The 20,013-nt window shown below is 33.3% G+C and overlaps 3 protein-coding genes and 1 long non-coding RNA gene across 4 annotated transcripts in view; 2 read left to right on the top strand and 2 right to left on the bottom strand.

Annotated features, from left to right (window-relative positions):
- The first annotated feature begins 2,068 nt into the window (after positions 1 to 2,068).
- On the top strand, positions 2,069 to 5,935 carry LOC106755984 (ferrochelatase-1, chloroplastic/mitochondrial). Its single transcript, XM_014638225.2, has 9 exons — positions 2,069 to 2,441; positions 3,237 to 3,567; positions 3,686 to 3,829; positions 3,992 to 4,093; positions 4,273 to 4,376; positions 4,460 to 4,586; positions 4,691 to 4,843; positions 4,995 to 5,095; positions 5,238 to 5,935. The coding sequence occupies exons 1-9, from the start codon at positions 2,341 to 2,343 to the stop codon at positions 5,551 to 5,553; spliced, it is 1,479 nt and encodes a 492-aa protein (XP_014493711.1). The 5' UTR covers positions 2,069 to 2,340; the 3' UTR covers positions 5,554 to 5,935.
- An 819-nt stretch (positions 5,936 to 6,754) lies between these two features.
- On the bottom strand, positions 6,755 to 7,942 carry LOC106756076. Its single transcript, XR_001375450.2, has 2 exons — positions 7,060 to 7,942; positions 6,755 to 6,958 (listed from the first exon to the last, which is right to left on the bottom strand). It is a non-coding gene; the product is annotated as an uncharacterized LOC106756076 (long non-coding RNA).
- Positions 7,943 to 10,655: 2,713 nt separating this feature from the next.
- LOC106755957 (putative pentatricopeptide repeat-containing protein At1g12700, mitochondrial) lies at positions 10,656 to 15,388 on the bottom strand. Its single transcript, XM_014638195.2, has 2 exons — positions 13,711 to 15,388; positions 10,656 to 11,508 (listed from the first exon to the last, which is right to left on the bottom strand). The coding sequence occupies exon 1, from the start codon at positions 15,277 to 15,279 to the stop codon at positions 13,717 to 13,719; it is 1,563 nt and encodes a 520-aa protein (XP_014493681.1). The 5' UTR covers positions 15,280 to 15,388; the 3' UTR covers positions 10,656 to 11,508; positions 13,711 to 13,716.
- Positions 12,746 to 20,013, top strand: part of LOC106756061 (glutamine synthetase PR-2-like) — a 14,418-nt gene continuing 7,150 nt past the window's right edge. Inside the window, exon 1 of the mRNA XM_022783695.1 lies at positions 12,746 to 12,944. Within this exon, the coding sequence (XP_022639416.1) occupies positions 12,768 to 12,944 (177 nt within the window). The 5' untranslated portion in view covers positions 12,746 to 12,767. The remainder of the gene's footprint in view (positions 12,945 to 20,013) is intronic.

Genomic DNA, 20,013 nt, shown 5'->3' with positions numbered 1-20,013 from the left:
TTGACATGTAATATGCATATATGCCTAATAAATCGGTATTCTTATAATATACTTTTTTTCTATCTGGTTAATTTGAAAAATTATTAAACCATCATTAAGTATAACAAGTTTAAGTGCTTTAGGGTTTTTTTTACGAAGATTATCATTTTTATAAATTAGAATGCTATGAGAAAATTTAAGTTCATAAACATGCATAAAAATAATAAAAATAATTAAATATATTTTTAGTCTTTAATTTTTTGAAAAAATTAGAATTATTATTATTTTAACTCAATTTAATCTTTCAATTTTAAAAATATATAAATTTAATCACCCTAATCAAATTTTGTTATATTTATTTGATATTTTAAAAATATTTTACAATAATATTTAAGTTGTTTATAAGTTTCATATATTTTTATTTCAATATTAACTAAAAAATATATTTGAAAAATGAAAAAAATTAACTAAATTTGATTAAAAATCTAAATTTATATATTTATAAAATTAAAAGATTAAATTCGACTAAAGTTTAAAAAAAAAAGACTAATTGTCAATTTTTACTAAAAAATTTAAAAACATATATATATATATATATATATATATATATATATATATATATAATCTAATAAAAAGAATTAATATTACAAAACCACTTTTATTTATATATATATATATATATATATATATATATATATATATATATATATATTTTTTTNTAACCGGACTTTGTATATGTATCCATCTGTTATATAAATTGAAGGGAGATTTTGGAGACATGGCAAATCCATAAAAAAAAAATATGATTTTTGAAAAATAGTAACTTATGAATTCAAAATAAAAATGTTAGATTAATATAATGAAAAACAATCAAAAGCAGGGCATATGCAAAGAACATATATTAGAAGGATAGACATGTAACTATTAATAGGAATTTATAAAATATATTCATGTTTGAAATAAAGATAAAATGTTACTTTTGGAGAAAATACTCTCAAGTTATTGAGTTGAACATGGATGTAGTTTTTACATAATCATATATAGATCCTAAAGCAAATCTACAGATATAGAAATATGTGATTTCTATTGTAGTATTATTTTGTTTCCAAGGTCAGATCAGAAGTTACAAACACTGTCTTCTTATTTATTGTCATTTGCACTACATGTATTTCAAGCAGAACCAATATTCGAAGATATTAAGTATAAAAACATGTATAAGCAACTTGATAAAGAAAACAGAATCATGTTCTGTTTTGATAAGACAATTGTAAGGGGTTTTAGAAAACTATCTTAAAATCGAGAATTTAATATCTTCTACATTAACCATTGATAGAATCAGTTCCATTTGCTTAAAAAGATTTTAACAAGCCTCTAGAAATCATTTTTCGAAGAAATGTCTCTGTCTTTTCAGTATCATTCTTTTCAAGAAGAGTCCTAATTATTATTATTTGATAACATATTTATTAACTTTAATATTACATAAAACTATCATAAATTTAAAATCTTATTTAAATAATTTCTCTTAAATCATCTTGTTCTTTATTTTTATTTTTCTAATTTTTCACTCCTAGCTTACTTTTAAATAAATTACTATTACTACATAAAAGTACATTTGTCAATTTTAATTTTATATTAAACCATCATAATTTTAAACTTTTATTCAAATAATTTTCATTAAAGCATCTTATTCTGTAGTTTTAGTTTTCTAATTTATTTCAAAATAAATTACTATTACTAAATAAATATGCATTTACCAATTTTAACTTTAAAAAACCAATCATAATTATAAAGTATTGATTTTACATTTTTCTTAAATCCCATTATTTTTATTGTTTTTCTAAATTTTCTTCTTCCTATTTTGAAAAAACGAAATATAAAAAAATAGAAAATTTAGTTAAGAATTTGATTTCTAAAAAAACGAATTTTGATAAAATTGTGATCAATTAAAACTCAGAATTTGAAAAAAAGAAAAAAGAAGTGTACTATCCCTATAAATATAATAAGCACATGCTAGGCAATAAAAATGAGGAAAAGTGCTATAACAGTCAAAAATTCGTGAGTGTCCCTCTAAACACGAAATAGAAGACTTATTGTTATTGGTTTGGTGTTTGGTATTGACTTTTTTGATTCAACTTCGGCAACCAAAAAACTTAATATAAAAATTCTCTCTCCTCCTCAGAACCTCTTCATGAATTTTATTGTATCAAATGAAATTTTGAGAAGCTGAAGGGTGAATTTTAATGGTCATTTAATTAATAGATTAATTAATTATTCAATCGGAAAAATAAATCTCCGCTTCCTCTCTCGGCGTCTCCGAGGCGGCAGAATTTGGTGTTCGGCCTCGCCTCCTGCGCCGTTGAAATGATGCACACCGCCGCTGCCCCCTGCGATCTGGATCGATTCGGCGTCGTTTTTAGGTCCAGCCACCGTCACTCTGACTGCGTTACCTTCGCTGCCAACAAGTAATCCTTTGTCTATTTTCTAGGGCTTTTACTTTCCTAATTTGTTTTTCTTTCCACCGCAGATTCCAAATCACATCTCTCACTCCATTCACTGATTTGCTTTGTCTGTCACATATGTATGCGATTTCACTTTAATGTTATAAAATATCCGCCATGGCGGAGTTCTGGCTTGCCGCCACAACATGGCGGTGGCGATGCTGGTTTTTCATGGCAGCCACAACATGCCGTGCGGCTGCTTCCCTGCTTCCGCCGCCGTTGCGGCTGTTGCCGCTGCCGCCACAAACTGCATGTCAATCCTAACTCGTTATGAGTCACAACTTGCTTTCATATGTTCAGATAAAACTGTATAAGTTCTTACAAATGTCTCCCATTTAAGTTCTGGTTCGAGCATTAGCCAGCTTGCTATACCACTTGTAAGACTCTATTATGTTTATTTCGATTGTCTAAATGTTTTCTTGAGGTATAAATTACTCTCTACAATCTTGAAGAACATACATCATAATGTTGGCAGCTCCGTCTACTATAATGCCTCATCCACTTGGATGAGATTTTTCTGTAATAGATGTTTATGAAGCTTATATAATTGATTTTCATGCCTTTTTTCTATCTACTCTTCTATGTGAAGTTCCATGTTTTCTGGTGTTATTATTATTATTTCCTTTGAATTTTATTCTTGTTTGGTCTTTGACATGGCCAAACTAAGTTAATTTAATTTACAATGTTCTATCTGATGCTGGATTTATCACCCCTAAGGAGAGTTTGCTAACTAAATGCTTGGTCACTCTTAATTTTCAGGTTACGTTCTGATATCCGAAATCCTGGCTGTGTTGATTGCCATTCAAACTGTAACAAGTCTCCATCTCAAGTGTCTTTGTTTTTGTGTTCTGACTCTACCAAGAGAAGAAATAGCCTGCTTGGTGGACCGCTTTGTGTGAACCTCTCTGGCAGGAGAAACCTAGTTGGTCGAGCCTCTTATTCTGTGGAGACAGGTGCTTATGATGTGGCTGCCTTAGAATCTCCTACGCATGTTGCAGAAGAAAAAGTTGGCGTGCTACTTCTCAATCTAGGAGGACCAGAGACATTGAATGACGTTCAACCTTTTCTGTTTAATCTTTTTGCTGATCCTGTATGTTAAGTTTGTGTTTTTTCTACTGTTGGTTATTTTATTCTGTTTGTGTTAATTCCATATTAACCCTAGTACATTCGTATGATTTCAATGATGTGTGTTTCTTGTATTGTGACAGGATATCATTCGTCTTCCAAGATTGTTTAGGTTTCTTCAGCGACCATTGGCAAAATTGATTTCTGTGCTTCGAGCTCCTAAATCCAAGGAAGGGTATGCTGCTATTGGTGGTGGCTCTCCTTTACGCAAAATTACAGATGACCAGGTAGAGTTCAATTTTTTTGTTTTCCCATTATCTGCTGCGTCGTGTTTTTCTGCAACAAGAATTCTTTGTTGGTCCTTTTCCCGTTACAATCAATGAAAGTTATGTCTGATGGTAATTTTTCTGGAACTAATGAAGCTTTTATGGTTAATTGTGCTTGTGCAGGCACTTGCAATCAAAAAGGCTTTGGAAGCAAAGGGCCTCTCTTCAAATGTATATGTGGGGATGCGATACTGGTATCCATTCACCGAAGAAGCAATTCAGCAAGTAAGTTCTCGTGTTTTTTTTTTTTTTCCTTTCTGCATTCTTCTCTCACTCATCCATTTTCTCTTTTCATAATTAAATGACATACTGGACAATTAATTATGAATTAGATTATTTATTTATTCTGGGCTCTGGCTCACCTTTGACTTGAGTATAAAATCAAAGCTTGTCTTGCATGACAGATTAAGAGGGACAGAATAACAAGGCTTGTGGTACTACCTCTTTATCCCCAATTTTCTATATCCACAACTGGATCAAGCGTCCGTGTTCTAGAGCAAGTATTCAGGTACTGCTTCTTGGCACTTCATGATGAATGCCTTTAGGTGATTCAAGGATTATTCTTTTATCAACTGATATCATCTAATTCAGGGAGGACGCCTATTTGTCTACTCTTCCTGTTTCCATTATAAACTCTTGGTATCAACGAGAAGGTTACATCAAGTCAATGGCTAACTTAATTGAGAAAGAGCTCCAGAGCTTCTCTGAACCAAGAGAGGTAGATTATTATTGTGTTGACTGCTTTCCAAATGCCTTTTACATAAATCGAAGGCTGTGTGATGTATTTTACTGCACTTTGAACCGTGGCATTTTTCTGTGTAGGCAATGATATTTTTCAGTGCCCACGGTGTACCTGTCAGTTACGTTGAGGAAGCTGGGGATCCATACCGAGATCAAATGGAGGACTGCATTTTCTTGATCATGCAAGAGTTGAAGGCTAGAGGAATTAGTAATGAGCATACCCTTGCTTATCAGGTTTGTTTTGATTTTGAATCCTTGAACCCAATTTTCTGGCATCTTGAGTTAAATGGAGATTTCATATTTAAATCCTGGCTTGTATTATTATTTTCTGTGGTGTACCTTTTATTTTTCTGTTATCATACGTTTTTGTTGGATGAATTTCCAGAGTCGAGTGGGTCCTGTACAGTGGCTGAAACCATATACGGACGAAGTTCTTGTTGAGCTTGGCCAGAAAGGTATAAAGAGTCTTTTAGCTGTTCCAGTGAGGTACGTTATTATTGGTCTTATACGCTTGTAGATTTAAATTGTAGACGGTAGCTTATGCGTTTTACAGTATGTTACTCGTTACAATACTGTAGAAAGTTGTGAATATACCTGAGTAAAAGTAATCCGTTTTATTGTATCTCAGCTTTGTGAGTGAGCATATTGAGACCCTTGAAGAAATTGACATGGAGTACAAGGAACTGGCTCTTGAATCTGGCATCAAGAATTGGGCACGTGTACCTGCCCTTGGTCTTACCCCTTCNTTCATTACAGATTTGGCCGATGCAGTAATAGAAGCTCTGCCATCAGCAAAAGCAATGTATTCTCAGATAAGCACTTCTGAAGATGCTGATCATGACNCTGTCAAATATTTCATCAAGTTATTCTTTGGCTCATTCTTGGCATTCATCTTGTTCTTGTCACCCAAAATGATCACGGCATTCAGGAATCATGTTATTTAGAAGGAATGGAATCTGCTAGCCGAATTCGATACCCAAGCATACAGAGATGAATCTATTGTTAGCAAACATAGTATACTTGAAATTTTTTGCTTTAGTTCCCCTCATTCCAACCTCTTCTGTATACACCACACAACTATTGATGAAACGAATTTTCTCATAATGGAAACTTGATCCTCGTCTTAAGAATATTCCAAAAATAATTGACACAGGTATCTCTTTTAGAGCAAAGAAGCATTCACTCGATCTCGGATATTAGACCCTCAACAAGTTATTGAATTTTGTATATTGTTTAAACCTTGTCTACATTTCAAATTTTGCACAAACTGTTTGATCAATTACTTTGTATTCAGTTTAATGTCAGATTTATGTCTCTGCTTATTCACATATCGCGTTTATAAATTATAAACAGTATATAATCCTCTTTAAGAAAGATAGTAGCTAAATATTTTGAATAAATTTTACTAATACCGTTTTTTCAGAAAATTAAATATTAAATATCAACGGTAATAAATTCATAACCTAACTCACGATTTTCCTTTTACACCATGGAAATGATGTTTTTACTGCTGTTGAAAGCCAGTATAATATATAAATTTTAGATTATGTACCAATCAATAACAATTAAGTAATAAATTCTACAATTAATTGACATCAACACCTCTTGAGATTAGCAATTAATAGTGTAACATTTTTTTCTGAAGGGTGTGGCAAACCCTGCAGTTAGAGTTGGAAGAGACACAGAAACAAGGGAAATGTTACTTTAAGGACAGATGACCAGTTTCTAACATGGATTCTTATGTTGTCATTGCAGAGTTCACAATCCTCTGGAAACCAAGAACACATTATTAGACTACTCAAAGTTATGTTTTCAATATCATTTGATCCACAATTTAGTTATGTCTCAAAGTAATTGTTGTTTTATGAGGTCTTTTAAGCCTCACTGTGTCCTCTGTATGCTTTAAGACAGAATGTTGCAGCAAAAAGCAAAGAGTCATGGCATATGCTACCACTTGATAACAGAATATCCAAAATTTCAATTACATTAATTTACCGGTGGGCCCTCTTTTCAATTTATTGAACCTTATTTACATAATTTGAAACTTGTAATGACTTATATCAATATCAATAAGGTAATGTAGTATGATACTAAACTTCCTCAATTACGTTAAGTGGTAGAGAACCTCTACAAAGTTAAATGAACTTGAAAAAAAAATAAACCATTAGAATTTATGGAGGGAGATCAGGGTTTTGGTCTTGACAGACAATGCAATGCAAAAAAAATAAAAAAATACACAGAAGTTCTATAGCAATGGAACACTAGAGTTCAAAATAAAAAATTTTCAACTCCACATCCAATTCGTCTCGTAGTAGGACAGTCATCAATTGCAGAAAGGTCACACTTCTCCTATCAAACAGACACAACACATACAAACCATTACATACAAACCATTAAGAACATTATGTAGGAAGACATAAATGTAACTAAATACAGAAATGAGATTTCACCTTTTATCATGTCAACAACCCTCTAAATATAATTTCACGAAGAAATATTTCTACCTTATCATTCTCATCCTCTCCAAAAAGAGTTGTAATCATTATTTCAAAAGTTACTACATCAGGTACGCAACAATTGTCTTCCATTCTTGAGACTTTATGACAAGGCAATAGCAGAAGGCTTTCAAGTCGAAACTAACCTCGTCAGGTCGAAACCGAAATACTTCTCTACTGCCTTGTCATTAAGGCTAAGAGTTTTCTTGACCTCACTATTAAGACAGAGACCTTTCATAAGGGTAGTTAAGGTTATGACATGTGGATGATAACCTTGTTTGAGAATCTTGGCAAGAATAGAGAGAGAAGGGCATTTGACCTAAGAACAGAAACAATTTATGACGATGTTGAGAATAAAAAAATTACTCTGAATTCCCTTGAGCTCCATTTGCTTAAAAAGGGAAATAGTTGTAGAATAGTGTTTCATCCGTAGATGGGAGGAACAAGACGCATATGAAACATGCGGTAAAATTGGGAGACGAGGTTGTGAACATTGTCATGGTCAGGCTGGGAGTGATAGTGTAAGTGAAAGGAAGAGAAGGAAGAAGGGTTTGAAAGAAAAGGAGAAAACTTGGAAATGGAATAAGAAAGAGAGAACCTTAACTTTGATATTGGAAGTGTTAGGTCAAAGAAGAAGAGGAGAGCGATGCTGTGCGGAAACAAAATATTGGGCGTTAGTGTTTATCTAAAAACACAAAGTGATTGGGTAAGTGAAAGGAACAGAAGGAAGAACCTTAACTGTTACGTTAAGGTTAGAGACGAAGAGGAGTCAGATGCTGTGCTGAAACAAAAGATTGGGTCTTAGGGTTTCTAAAAACACAGAAATGGAGTTGAATTTTCTCTTTCTCATTGCTTCTCTGAATCCTTTATATGCTATTATTTTAAAATTTTGTGCATAGTTTTACTTTGTGAACTATATTATAATTAAAATATATAAAAGATGTTTTTAAGAATATATATTATATATTATATTTTATATTTGTAATTGATAATTTATATTATGATATAAAGTTACTTTGAAATGAAACTAAAATTGGTAGTCCAAATAGAAATTATATATACTAATATAGAAAATAAATTGATAAATTAGTTATTGAATTAAATGTTCACTAGTTGAAAAACATCTTAAAAACTTGAAACAAAACCACCCGGCTAAGAAAATAGAATTCTAAATAATCGTGTAACTAGAAGTCTATTTAAATAAAACTGTGTATATCCGATTTCAGTTGCTGGTAAAAAAACAAAACAATAAACTAAAACAATCTAAATAAGCTACTAATATTCATAATTAAAACTGCAAATTCAAAAAGCACATAGTAACTATAAACTAAAACAGAAAATATGAAAGAAAGTAGTAAAAGGAATCATCAAAACACTCTTCAGAGTCAAAGTCACATCAAATCTATAATGCAGTAAGATTCTTAAACTTCTAAATTAACAAATGATTGAAAAACTACAAAAGTATCAAAGTTCAGATCAACTAAAAGAAATTTAAAAGTAGTAAAGTACAACCGTGAACAGACTTAACTAAACAGAAAAATAATAAAATTTACCATCTATTTATGAATCTATATTGACTATCAAGCTAAAGAAAAAATATGTACTACTACAAACAAAAGTTTGAAGTTAACTTGAAGCTTTGCTTCCTTTTGCTTAACCATTCTGGCCTATTTGTCCATGCGTTTGAAGATCACAACACAAATGATCAACAACATAAAACTTATGATGAACACTTTAAAAATCATAAACTGCAAAATTAAAGCATGCAGCAACAGGTATATCAATATTAGAATAATCAGGCGTAAATTCAGTGTTAGAGTGAGCAATTGTGTCAACTTCAATTGCTATGCATTTAATATGAGCACTAGTATGAAAATCAACATTAAAGTCTACAATAGTCCTAAAATCAGAACCGCCAGAAGTGTCAAGTAGAGTTGCATCAATTTCAAAAGCTTGAATATTAAATTCGGTAATAGTAGCTGACTCATTATAATCATCATAGATAGGTGGAGCACTAAAATCAACTCGAATATTCAAATCAAAATCAGTGAAATTATGGACAAAAGGAATGAAAAAAATTCATTAGCAGCTATGAGGTGTGATTGAAGTGGTTTCAACTCGAATTCTTGCTATGTTGCATGAAGTTTCCTTCTCAAATTTCCAATATGCAAAATATGCATTAATAAAAAGTGCAGCAGAATTACAAAATTTCTCAATGAATTCCTCAGCTAGTGCCTCAAAGCAGTTAAGGGGCCGGAATTGTTTCATTGTTTTGAGAAAAAGAATCCAATAATACTAAAAATGCAAAAGCTGAATTAATATCTAATTCCAATCCTAGTTCATTACTTACAGCAGTTTCAATTTCATCAGGATTTAAAGTATTACTCAGAAAACAGGATGATCATATAAAACAAAATGGCCTTCTATAGGTTGATCCATGGCATTGAAATTGTTGAACTGCACCTTGCTTCACCAAACTCCATTGTCAAAGTTCCATTGTGTACATCTTCAAATTTGTTGTTTTAATTCAGTGATGGATGTAGTCATTGAAATGTTTTGCTCAAATTTAATGTTATTTCAGGATTTGTATTTTCTGAGAACCGAGTAAATTCATTTGTATAATGATCTGTAGTAGTGCACAGGCTACACTGTTTTTTTCACTACATTAACTTGCTGGTTTTTAAAGCAAGTTGCCTCAACACAGACTCCAATTCATATAACTGCTTTCCCAGTATTTGTGTTTTCAGCAATTTGGTTGATCTTTGTGTTTTCAACAACTTAGAAGTGCTACTGCTCCTTAAGTTGAATTGTTGCGAGTTTTCAGCTATGTTGCTACTGTCTCTTGAATCTTCATCAAGAATTGGGCACGTGTACCTGCCCTTGGTCTTACCCCTTCCTTCATTACAGATTTGGCCGATGCAGTAATAGAAGCTCTGCCATCAGCAAAAGCAATGTATTCTCAGATAAGCACTTCTGAAGATGCTGATCATGACNCTGTCAAATATTTCATCAAGTTATTCTTTGGCTCATTCTTGGCATTCATCTTGTTCTTGTCACCCAAAATGATCACGGCATTCAGGAATCATGTTATTTAGAAGGAATAGAATCTGCTAGCCGAATTTGATACGCAACCATACAGAATTGGGCATGGTACATAAAAAAAAATTAAATAAGATATATTGAATTAAAAATATAATTTTTCTTTTTTACCCACTAGTGGATCCTAGACTTGGAATGAATGGATAACTTGTGTCAAAAAGCTCAATAGAATATTATATAACAAAGTTTGGTGATAAAATTTGAAGTTTATCTGTGGAATGATGCATGCATAAATTAACTGTTTGCTCTGCTACACAATTTTTTTTTTCATGTGTGAAGGAAATGACTAAACGAACTTATCTGCATTCCAAGAATTTAGTGAATGAATATTGCGACTGATTTTAAGTCTCTGCAACAGATTTGACAATTTTTATTCACACCATATGAATTGAAGTCATAAAACATTATCAGTTATATACGACAGCAACATATAGGCAATCATAGTAGATGTAAACCATATATATGCAAGCATAAAAAAAAACATTTCTAGAATATACATAGGACAGTAACATAGCTGACAATTTCACGCTTCTCATGATGTCCCAATCTCCCGGGGTCTATCATGGGATTGTTATAGTTTCACTGCAGATCAACTAAAACTTTCAAAAATTGAAAAGCCTAAAAGGAAAGAAGTAGGAAGCAAGAAATAAAAAAGGGAGAAGTTATCACATACAAATCAAAAACAAATTTCTATAATAATAATTTTCTGATTTTGATATAGTAGCAAATGAATTCTATTTGTGTTAAGAATGTTCTTATGCAGATTATAATCCCACAAAGAACTGTATCTTTAAAATGCCATGTTTACTGCTTGTTATGATACAATGTTAATTTAATTGTAGTTTTCTTATGAAACTATCAATTGGAGGCACCTCATAACTTAATAGAGTGATAACATCTCAACTATTTTGTAATCATACACACGAAAGATGATGTCATACTGTAGCATTTCTTGAAGAAGTTCAGGGTAAAATATTCAAGAGACAGGAAGCTGCAGCAAACACCAGAAAGAGTCATGGCATATACTACAACTTCATAACAATATATCCAAAATTTCAATTGCATTGATTTACCAATGGACCCTCTTTTCAACGGATTGAAGCTTATTTATTCAATTTAAAACTTGTAGCAGTACAATTTGTTATATTTACTACCTTTAATTACACAAGCTAAAGAAAGTATCAAATATGTACTACTACTACAAACAAAAATTTGAAGCTGACTTGAAGCTTTGCTTCCTTCTACTCAACCACTCTGGCCACTCTGCTGCAGCAGCAACAACACTTCATCTAGTATAAGTGGTGCCTAAATGTATAGAAGAGGAAGAGGAGAATTATCAACATTAGCACTACAGCTAGTGAAAACTGCACTATGAAAACCTTGTAAGCAATAGGCTTCAGAAGATCAGAAGCCATATGATCAACAACATAAAACTTATGATGAACACTTTCAAAATCATAAACTGCAAAATCAAAGCATGCAGCAGCAGGTATGTAAATATAAGAATCAGCAAGCGTAAATTCAGTGTTAGAATGAGGAATTGTGTCAACTTCAATAGCTACACATTCAGTATGAGCACTAGTATTAAAATCAGCATTGAAATCTATAATAGTACTAAAATCAAAACCGTCAGAAGAATCAAGGGTGGGAGTTGCACCAATTTGAAAAGATTGAATATTAAATTCAGTAATAGCAGCTGACTCGTTATAATCATCATAGATAGGTGGAGAACTAAAATCAACGAAAGTATTCAAATAAAAATCAGTGATATTATGAACAAAAGGAGCAGCAACACAATGCAAAAATTCATTAGCAGCTATGAGGTGTGATTGAAGTGGTTTCAACCCAAATTCTTGCTATTGTGGTAGTGATTGCTTTGAAGTTTCCTTCTCAATTTTCAAATCTACAAAATATGCATTACATAGAAAATGCAACAGAATTACAAAATTTCTCACTGAATTCCTTCTGTTGGAATCTTGGCTGGAGATGAAGTGTGGGCTGCTTGCTACATTTTGGAGGTAATACAAAGTTTCACTGATTTTTTATTATTAAGGATCATAAATGATGAACATGGCTGATGAAAATCAATGAAAATGTTGATGAAATGTTGTTATGCTACACAGGATTACAGAGATGACAGGAGTTGTTGTTTCATTTGATCCTGAGCACATTCTACTTAGATATTTTCTTGTAAAACTTGTTGATAACTTGGAAGAAAGATTGAATCATATAATAAAAGAATAATTGATCTTAATTTTATCATTAATTTATTTCAATATTTTGACTTTATTGTTTCATGGTTGTGGTATTAGGGAGATTGGAATGGAGCTGGGGCACGGACAATGTACAGGTAATATATGAATCTGGATTTTTTTACCAAGTTGCTGGTATTATTTTTCTGCTATATCTTCAAAATATATATTAATATATCAAAATCAGTATATTTTTAAAGATACAGTCGAAGAACAACACTAAAAGCTTAACAAATTTGGACTCGTAATATATATGCATCTTATATATTTAAGTTATTATTGTTTGAAATGTATGATTTTTTGATAGATGTAATGAATGGTGAGTACAGCACCAAGTCCATGAGAGAAGAGGGTGGTTATGAGGTGATTAAGAAAGCCATTGAAAAGCTTGGATTGAGACACAAAGAGCACATTGCAGCATATGGAAAAGGTAATGAGAGACGTCTAACTGGAAGACATGAAACTGCAGACATCAACACATTCTCTTGGGTAAGTCATCATCTTTTGATATCTTATGATGTTTTTTGAGATTAGCAATTAATGGTATAACATTTTTCTCTGAAGGGCGTGGCAAACCGTGGAAGCTCAGTTAGAGTTGGAAGAGACACTGAGAAACAAGGGAAAGGTTACTTTGAGGACAGAATGTCTGCTTCTAACATGGATCCTTATGTTGTTACCACCATGATTAGCAATTAATATAGTATACAATTTCAAACTTTAGGGTAAAATATTCAAGAGACAGGATGCTGCAGCAAAAGCCAGAAAGAGTCATTGCATATGCTACCTCTTGATAACAAAATATCCAAAATTTCAATTACATGGATTTACCGGTGGGCCCTCTTTTCAATGGATTGAACCTTATTTACACAATTTGAAACTTGTAATGACTTATATCAATATCAATAAGATAATATAGTATGATAGTACACTTCCTCAATTAGGTTAAGTGGTAGAGAACCTCTAAAAAGTTAAATGACCTTGGAAAACAAAAAACCATTAGAATTTATGGAGGGAGGTCAGGGTTTAGGTCTTGACAGACAATTCAATGCAATGCAAAAAAAAAAAATACTATAGCAATGAAAAGGTAGAGCAGAAAATTAAAAATTTTCAACTCTTCACATCCAAATCTAGTAAGACAAGCATCAATTGCGAAAGGTCACACTTCTCTGATCAAACAGACACAACATATACAAACCATTCAAGTACAATATGTAGCAAGACATAAATGTAACTAAATACAGAAATGAGAGTTCACCTTTTATCATGTCAACAAGCCTCTCAATATCATTTCACGAAGAAATGTCTCTGCCTTATCATTCTCATCCTTTCGAAAAAGAGCCGTAATCATTATTTCAAAAGTTACTACATCAGGTAAACAACCATTGTCTTCCATTTTGGACCATAAGGTCAATGCCTCATCAAGTAAACCCTTTTTACAAAGACCATTGATCATAGTAGTATAACAATGTACGTCTAAAGGATAGCCTTTAATTAAAAGATCTTGGAAGGTCTCTTGTGCCTCCTCAAATCTTCCTCCTCTGCACATTCCCTCAATAAGTGTGTTCCAGATGTACATATTTGGCATAATTTTCTTTTCCATCATTATCTTGAATAACTCAAATGCCTGGTCTAGATGATTGTTTTTACATAAAGCATGTATCAAGCAATTGTAAGTGATTACATTCAGTTGTTGATTTTTATCATGCATCTCATCAATAAGATCCCAAACATGAGTTATTCTCCCAGATTTGCATAAACCATCAATAAGAGTAGTGTAAGTCACTGTATTAGGAACCACCTTCCTCTTGTGCATTTTCTGAAAGAGATTCATGGCCTCATCCACTCTTTTACTTTTACATAATCCATTAATCATGATATTATAGCTGTAAATATTAGGAGTTACTCCAGTTTTAGTCATAACATTAAATATGTGTTTAGCATTTTGTACCTCGTTAACTAAAATATACCCATCCATCAAAGTGCTAAAAGTAACACTATCAGGTTTCACACAAGCTTTCACCATCACACCTAGCACATTCTTAGCTTCTTTTATCTTTCCTTCCTTACATAAAGGATCCATCATTATATTATAGATATAAACATTAGGTATGATGTTATTTGACATCATTTTAATAACCATATCATAAGCCTCTTTTGCAAGATTATCTTTAAATAGAGAGTCAATTATACTTGCATACATTACCACATCGGACTTACATAATCCGCCTTCTATTATTCTGAGCAACTTGATAGCAACTTCGGTTTCTCCTACCTTACACAAGCCATCGATCAAGATCCCGTAACTAACCTCGTTAAGTCTAAATCCTTGTGCTAGTGCCTTGTCATGAAAAGAAAGTGCTTTCTTGACTTCACTGTTAAGACAAAGACCTTTCATGAGGGTACTTAAGGTTATGACACTTGGATGATAACCTCGTTTGAGAATCTTGGCAAGAATAGAGAAAGAGAAGGGCATTTGGCCTAAGTGGCAGAAACAATTGATGACGATGTTGAGAATGACAAGATTACTCTGAATTCCCTTGAGCTCCATTTGTTTAAAAAGGGAAATAGTTGTAGGATAGTATTTCATCCTTGTAAGAGATCCCAAAATCAGCCCAAATTCGTAGATGGGAGGAACAAGACGCATATGAAACATGCTATGAAATTGGGAGACGAGGTCGTGAACATTGTCATGGTCAAGTGAAGGAGGCTGAGAATGATAGTGTAAGTGAAAGCAAGAGAAGGAAGAAGGGTTTGAAAGAAAAGGAGAAAACTTGGAATTGGAATAAGAAAGAGAGAACCTTAACTTTGATATCGGGAGTGACATTGTTAGGTTAGAGATGAAGAGAAGTGCGATGCTGAGGAGAAACAAAAGATTGTTTGTGAGTGTTTCTTTGAAAACACATAAATGGAATTTTCTGTTTGTTGCTAATGGCTTCTATCAATCCTTCGTATACTATTTTTTAAATTTTTTTTGCATTGTCTAGGGTTCATACTTATTTTTATATATTTATAATAAATAGTTTTATTTTATGAACTATACTATAATTAAAATAGGTTTAATACATTATTTGTCCCTTCTTTTGGGGCTTTTGTTAAAAATGATCCTATTTTCGAAAAAAATATCAGTTTGGTCCCAAAATGGTCCCTTTGGCAGACGGCGTTAAATTCTTAACCTGCAGATGCTAACGTGGCAGAACATTGGTGAGCTGTTTCAAACGAAGCTTACGTGACTGTCTAAAGTCATTTAAATTAAAAAAGGTTAAATTAAAAAAATAAGTTAAATTAGAAAAACCCTAACCCCAATTTGGCCACCTCGAAGACCCCTTCGCCGATGAGCTCAAGAGGTGCACAGAGGGTTTGAGCAGCGAAGAGGAGCTGTTAGGGTTTTTGAGGGATTTGCCTGGCCAGTGGGGAAGCCATAGGAAGAAACCCAGGATTGTTGCCTTGTTGGGTATTGAAAATCTTGCAGATGTGCATATTCAAAATATGTTTGAGTGTCGCAAGTATAGATGTACAGATTCAAGATCTGTTTGAAAATCTTGCAGATATGCAGATTCAATATCTGTTGAACCCTAAACCCTAAATCCTAAAATTCAAGATCTATTGGAGATGGAGTCATTATTAAGAAATGGATAATGATATTTAGACAACATTTTTTAAACAACATTTGAACATTGATTACGTATCAATCTATGATTGGTCAAAAATCACTTCACATTCAATAATAATAATAATCATAAACATTATTGTGGAGTGATTTTTGACCAATCACAGATTGACACGTAATCAATGTTCAAATGTTGTTAAAAAAATATTGTGTAAATATCATTATCCTTGAGAAATTGTTAATAATATTTTATATACTTTCAAAATAAATATTGTAAAAATTAACGAACTTATTACATGTATTTTGTGATTAAAAATCAAATTGTATAAAACTGTTCAGCATTTTTGATAGAATATTTCGTGTGATCTATCATAAAACTCAATGTTCTATGACATGAATGCAGGAGGGACAGTTTCATCACCCACAGGGCGTTCTGCGATGCACTTGCTCAAAGAGAGTGCAAGACAACCACCAAACCTTGGCGCCGCCATCGACACCCATCTCTTCAGAACCACCGCCAACACCATCCCTCTAAACCTTTCTCAGGTTGCTTCTCACATTTCCAACATCCAAGACCCCAACACTCAGCCAACAGAACTCCTCCTCCTCGGTGGCACTGCTGCAAGAACCTCCCAATTCGACCATCTCCTAGGTTCTCCCTTCAGACCCTGCCAACAACAAAGCTTCGGAAGCGCATCCTCTAGCAGCAGCTCAAAATCCAAGCAACACAGGCCACTGGTGAACGCTGCAAACTACGACGGCGGAATCTTCGGAGGGAATGTGAACGAACAGGGTAACAACAACCTTCAAGACCTATTTTTTAATTTAATCTTTTTTTAATTTAAATGACTTCAGCCACGTAAGCTTCGTTTGAAACAACTCACCAATGTTCTGCCACGTTAGCATCTGTACCGTTAAGAATTTAACGCTGTCTGCCAAAAGGACCACTTTGAACAACTTTTAATGAAATATGAGACCAAACTGATTTTTTTTAAAGTGGGATCATTTTAAACAAAAGCCCCAAAAGAAGTGACCAAATAATGTATTAAAATAAAAATACGTTTTTAAGAATATATATTATATTTTATAATTGACAATTTATATTATGATATACATTTACTTTTAAGTTAACCTAAAATTGATAGTCAAGAGAGAAATTTTAGGTTAAAAGCTCTTTTTGGTCCCAATTTTGGTTCGGAAAATTCGTTTTGGTCCCTGAGTTGAATTTGTGTTCAATTTCGTCCCAAAGAACGAATTTAATGTTCAATTTGGTCCTTTTCAGTAACTCCGTTAAAATTGTTAACGGCAACGTGTCCAGCTCTGCAACTGCTGAGTGAGGTGTCAGTTTTTTGCTGACTGGGAATCCTTTCTAGCCGTTAGAAATTTTTAAATTGGATTTCTTAATCAGGTTTTTGATTTTGGGAATAAATTGAAGAGAGTGGATTCTAAATTAGGGTTTTTATTTCCCAATCTTCTTCCCTTAGTTAACGAGCCATGTCTGCTTCCCATTCTTCTTCATCTTGTTGGAATACCTTGGGTCGCCGTTCTTCTCATCATTCCCCTTGGGGTGGTTCAATGGGGCCAGGGGTAATCCCCATTTGCAATTGTGGTGAGATGGCAGTAGTAAAAATGGCCAGAACTCCAAAGAATGCGGGAAGATATTTTTGGGGTTGTCGAAACTACAAGGTAATGTGAATATAAACCCTACATTCTTTGTGTTATTAATTAACACTGTGTTTGAGATTTTTCTTGTTGATGAATAATAGAGTGAAGCTGGTAATGTGATGTGTTGCAACTATTTCAAGTGGTGCAGTAAAGAAAATGATGACGAAAGGGATGTTATTATTGGGAGGCAAAGGGGGAAGATTTATGATCTGGAAAACGCACTGAAAGCTTCGAAGAAAAAGATCCAATTATTAGTAGCGATGACTGGTTTTCTTAGTGTAGTTAACATAGTTATGTTTTGTGTATTTTGGTTGAAGTGATGATGTTTGAAGAGGTGGTCCCAGTGTGGTTGAACGTACTGATTTAAGGTCAATGGAGTTGAAATGTTGTGATGTTTAGGTTATGGCTATATTTGTTGTACTAAATGATGAAATTTTATATATTAAGTAATTGTTCAATTTAGTCCCAGTTTATGTTTATTAGTTATAAATTTGGTCCCTATGTTGACTACTGATGTGTTGTTAAAGCAATAAAACACAACATGATTGAAATTGTACAAAGCATTAAAATGATAATTTTGCATAAACAGAACCAATGTAATCATTACATTGACCAATTCCAACAAATTAAGTGCTTAATGTTTGACATCAAAAGAAATTTAAAGCACATCCAAAACATATCCTGTGGCTAATGTTTACCACACAACTGACCAAATCCAAATAAACAAAAGTACAACAATTTTAGAACATTATAAAGGACGTTGTCTTCTAATGGGTAACTTGTCGGGCCTGGTTGGTGGGGGTTCAGATTGTTGTGTCATTTCCTCAGCAGGTGGTTGGGATGGCTGTGTAATTTCCTCAGTTGGTTGTTGGGGTGGTGGTTGGGATGGTCCTGGTAGGTCTGCTTGATGTTGAGTAGGGCATTTATTTATCTTATGTCCAACTTGACGACAAATACTACATTTCTTCCGGTGGCCACCTTTGGTCATCTGGGTCTCATCCCTCCTTAGCTCCCATTGCTCCAACCTTCTTTTCTTCTTTGGTCTGCCAGGTAATTTTCTGTTGAATGGTGGGAGGACGTCTACGTAGGGTGTTCTTTCCCATAACAGGTGGCCGTTCACTGGAAATATGATGGAGGCATATGCTTCTTCATACGTTGATCGTCTGAACCAAATGGGTACATAGTTTTCTGGATCTAAATTTAGGAACTTCATGGCTGCAATTGCATGGCAGCAAGGGATCCCAGTAAGAAGCCATTTCCTGCACGTACAATCTTGGATGTCCAGGTTAACTGCAAATTTGTTTGTAATCTGTGCATAATGCCTAACTTCAAAGATTTTTTCTGCAGACCAACTGTCATTAAGCCATAAATGAATAGAAGTTAAGAAATATTTGATCAATAACAATCAGCCTACCATAAGATCCAATTTCAAATGAAATGCATACCTAGGGATCCAATTTTTTGGATAAATTAGACTCCTTTGTAAGTCTTTTTCTAATCTTGGGACAGATATCAAAGTCCATATTAGATGATTTCATTCTATTGGTTGCCCATCTTTTCATGAGGAAAACTCTAATTTCTTCAAGCATGGTTATAATGGGCTTTCCTCGTGCCTCAAGAATCACACTATTAAAACCTTCACTCATGTTATTGGTTAGAGTATCACAAACTGACCTACCTGTAAATCTAGATCTTGACCAATATCTGTTACAAGAAATATAAATCATTGTTATATGCACTGTACAAGTGATCAATGTATTCATAATGTATAAATAATACCTTGGCGGGTTAACAATTAGATATTTGTAAGCCTCTTCATTCACTTCCTTCATATTTAGCATCTCTTTTTTCCAAGCTTGGGAATATGTACTTGCAGCAGCTTTCCACATTAGATTCTTCAACTTTTGGCCAGAGAACTTCTTCCTAAAATTTGCATACATGTGTCGCATGCAAAATCTATGCTCTGCCTTAGGTAAAAGTTGTTCAATAGCTGGCACCAAACCCTATTTGTAACAGGGACCAATTTGAACTTTTTTAATTTCACAAAGGGACCAAATTGAACAATGTAATTGAAAACAAGGACCAAATTGAACATTTTAATTATAAATAGGGACCAAATACAATACGAATTGTACAATTATTATTATGAAACAGAACAGAAAACTGCACGTACCTTTTGTTGATCAGACATAAAAGTGCATGCATTGCCAACTTCAGTACCCCCAAGGTCTTCTATCAACAACTCTAGAAACCATGACCAACTGTCTTTGTTCTCAACTTCCACAA

Source organism: Vigna radiata, chromosome 1 (genome assembly GCF_000741045.1).
Source record: "Vigna radiata var. radiata cultivar VC1973A chromosome 1, Vradiata_ver6, whole genome shotgun sequence".
In the NCBI taxonomy this organism is placed as follows: Eukaryota; Viridiplantae; Streptophyta; class Magnoliopsida; order Fabales; family Fabaceae; genus Vigna; species Vigna radiata.
Note: the sequence above shows the minus strand (reverse complement) of the source record. Positions and strands in the feature narration are given on the sequence as shown.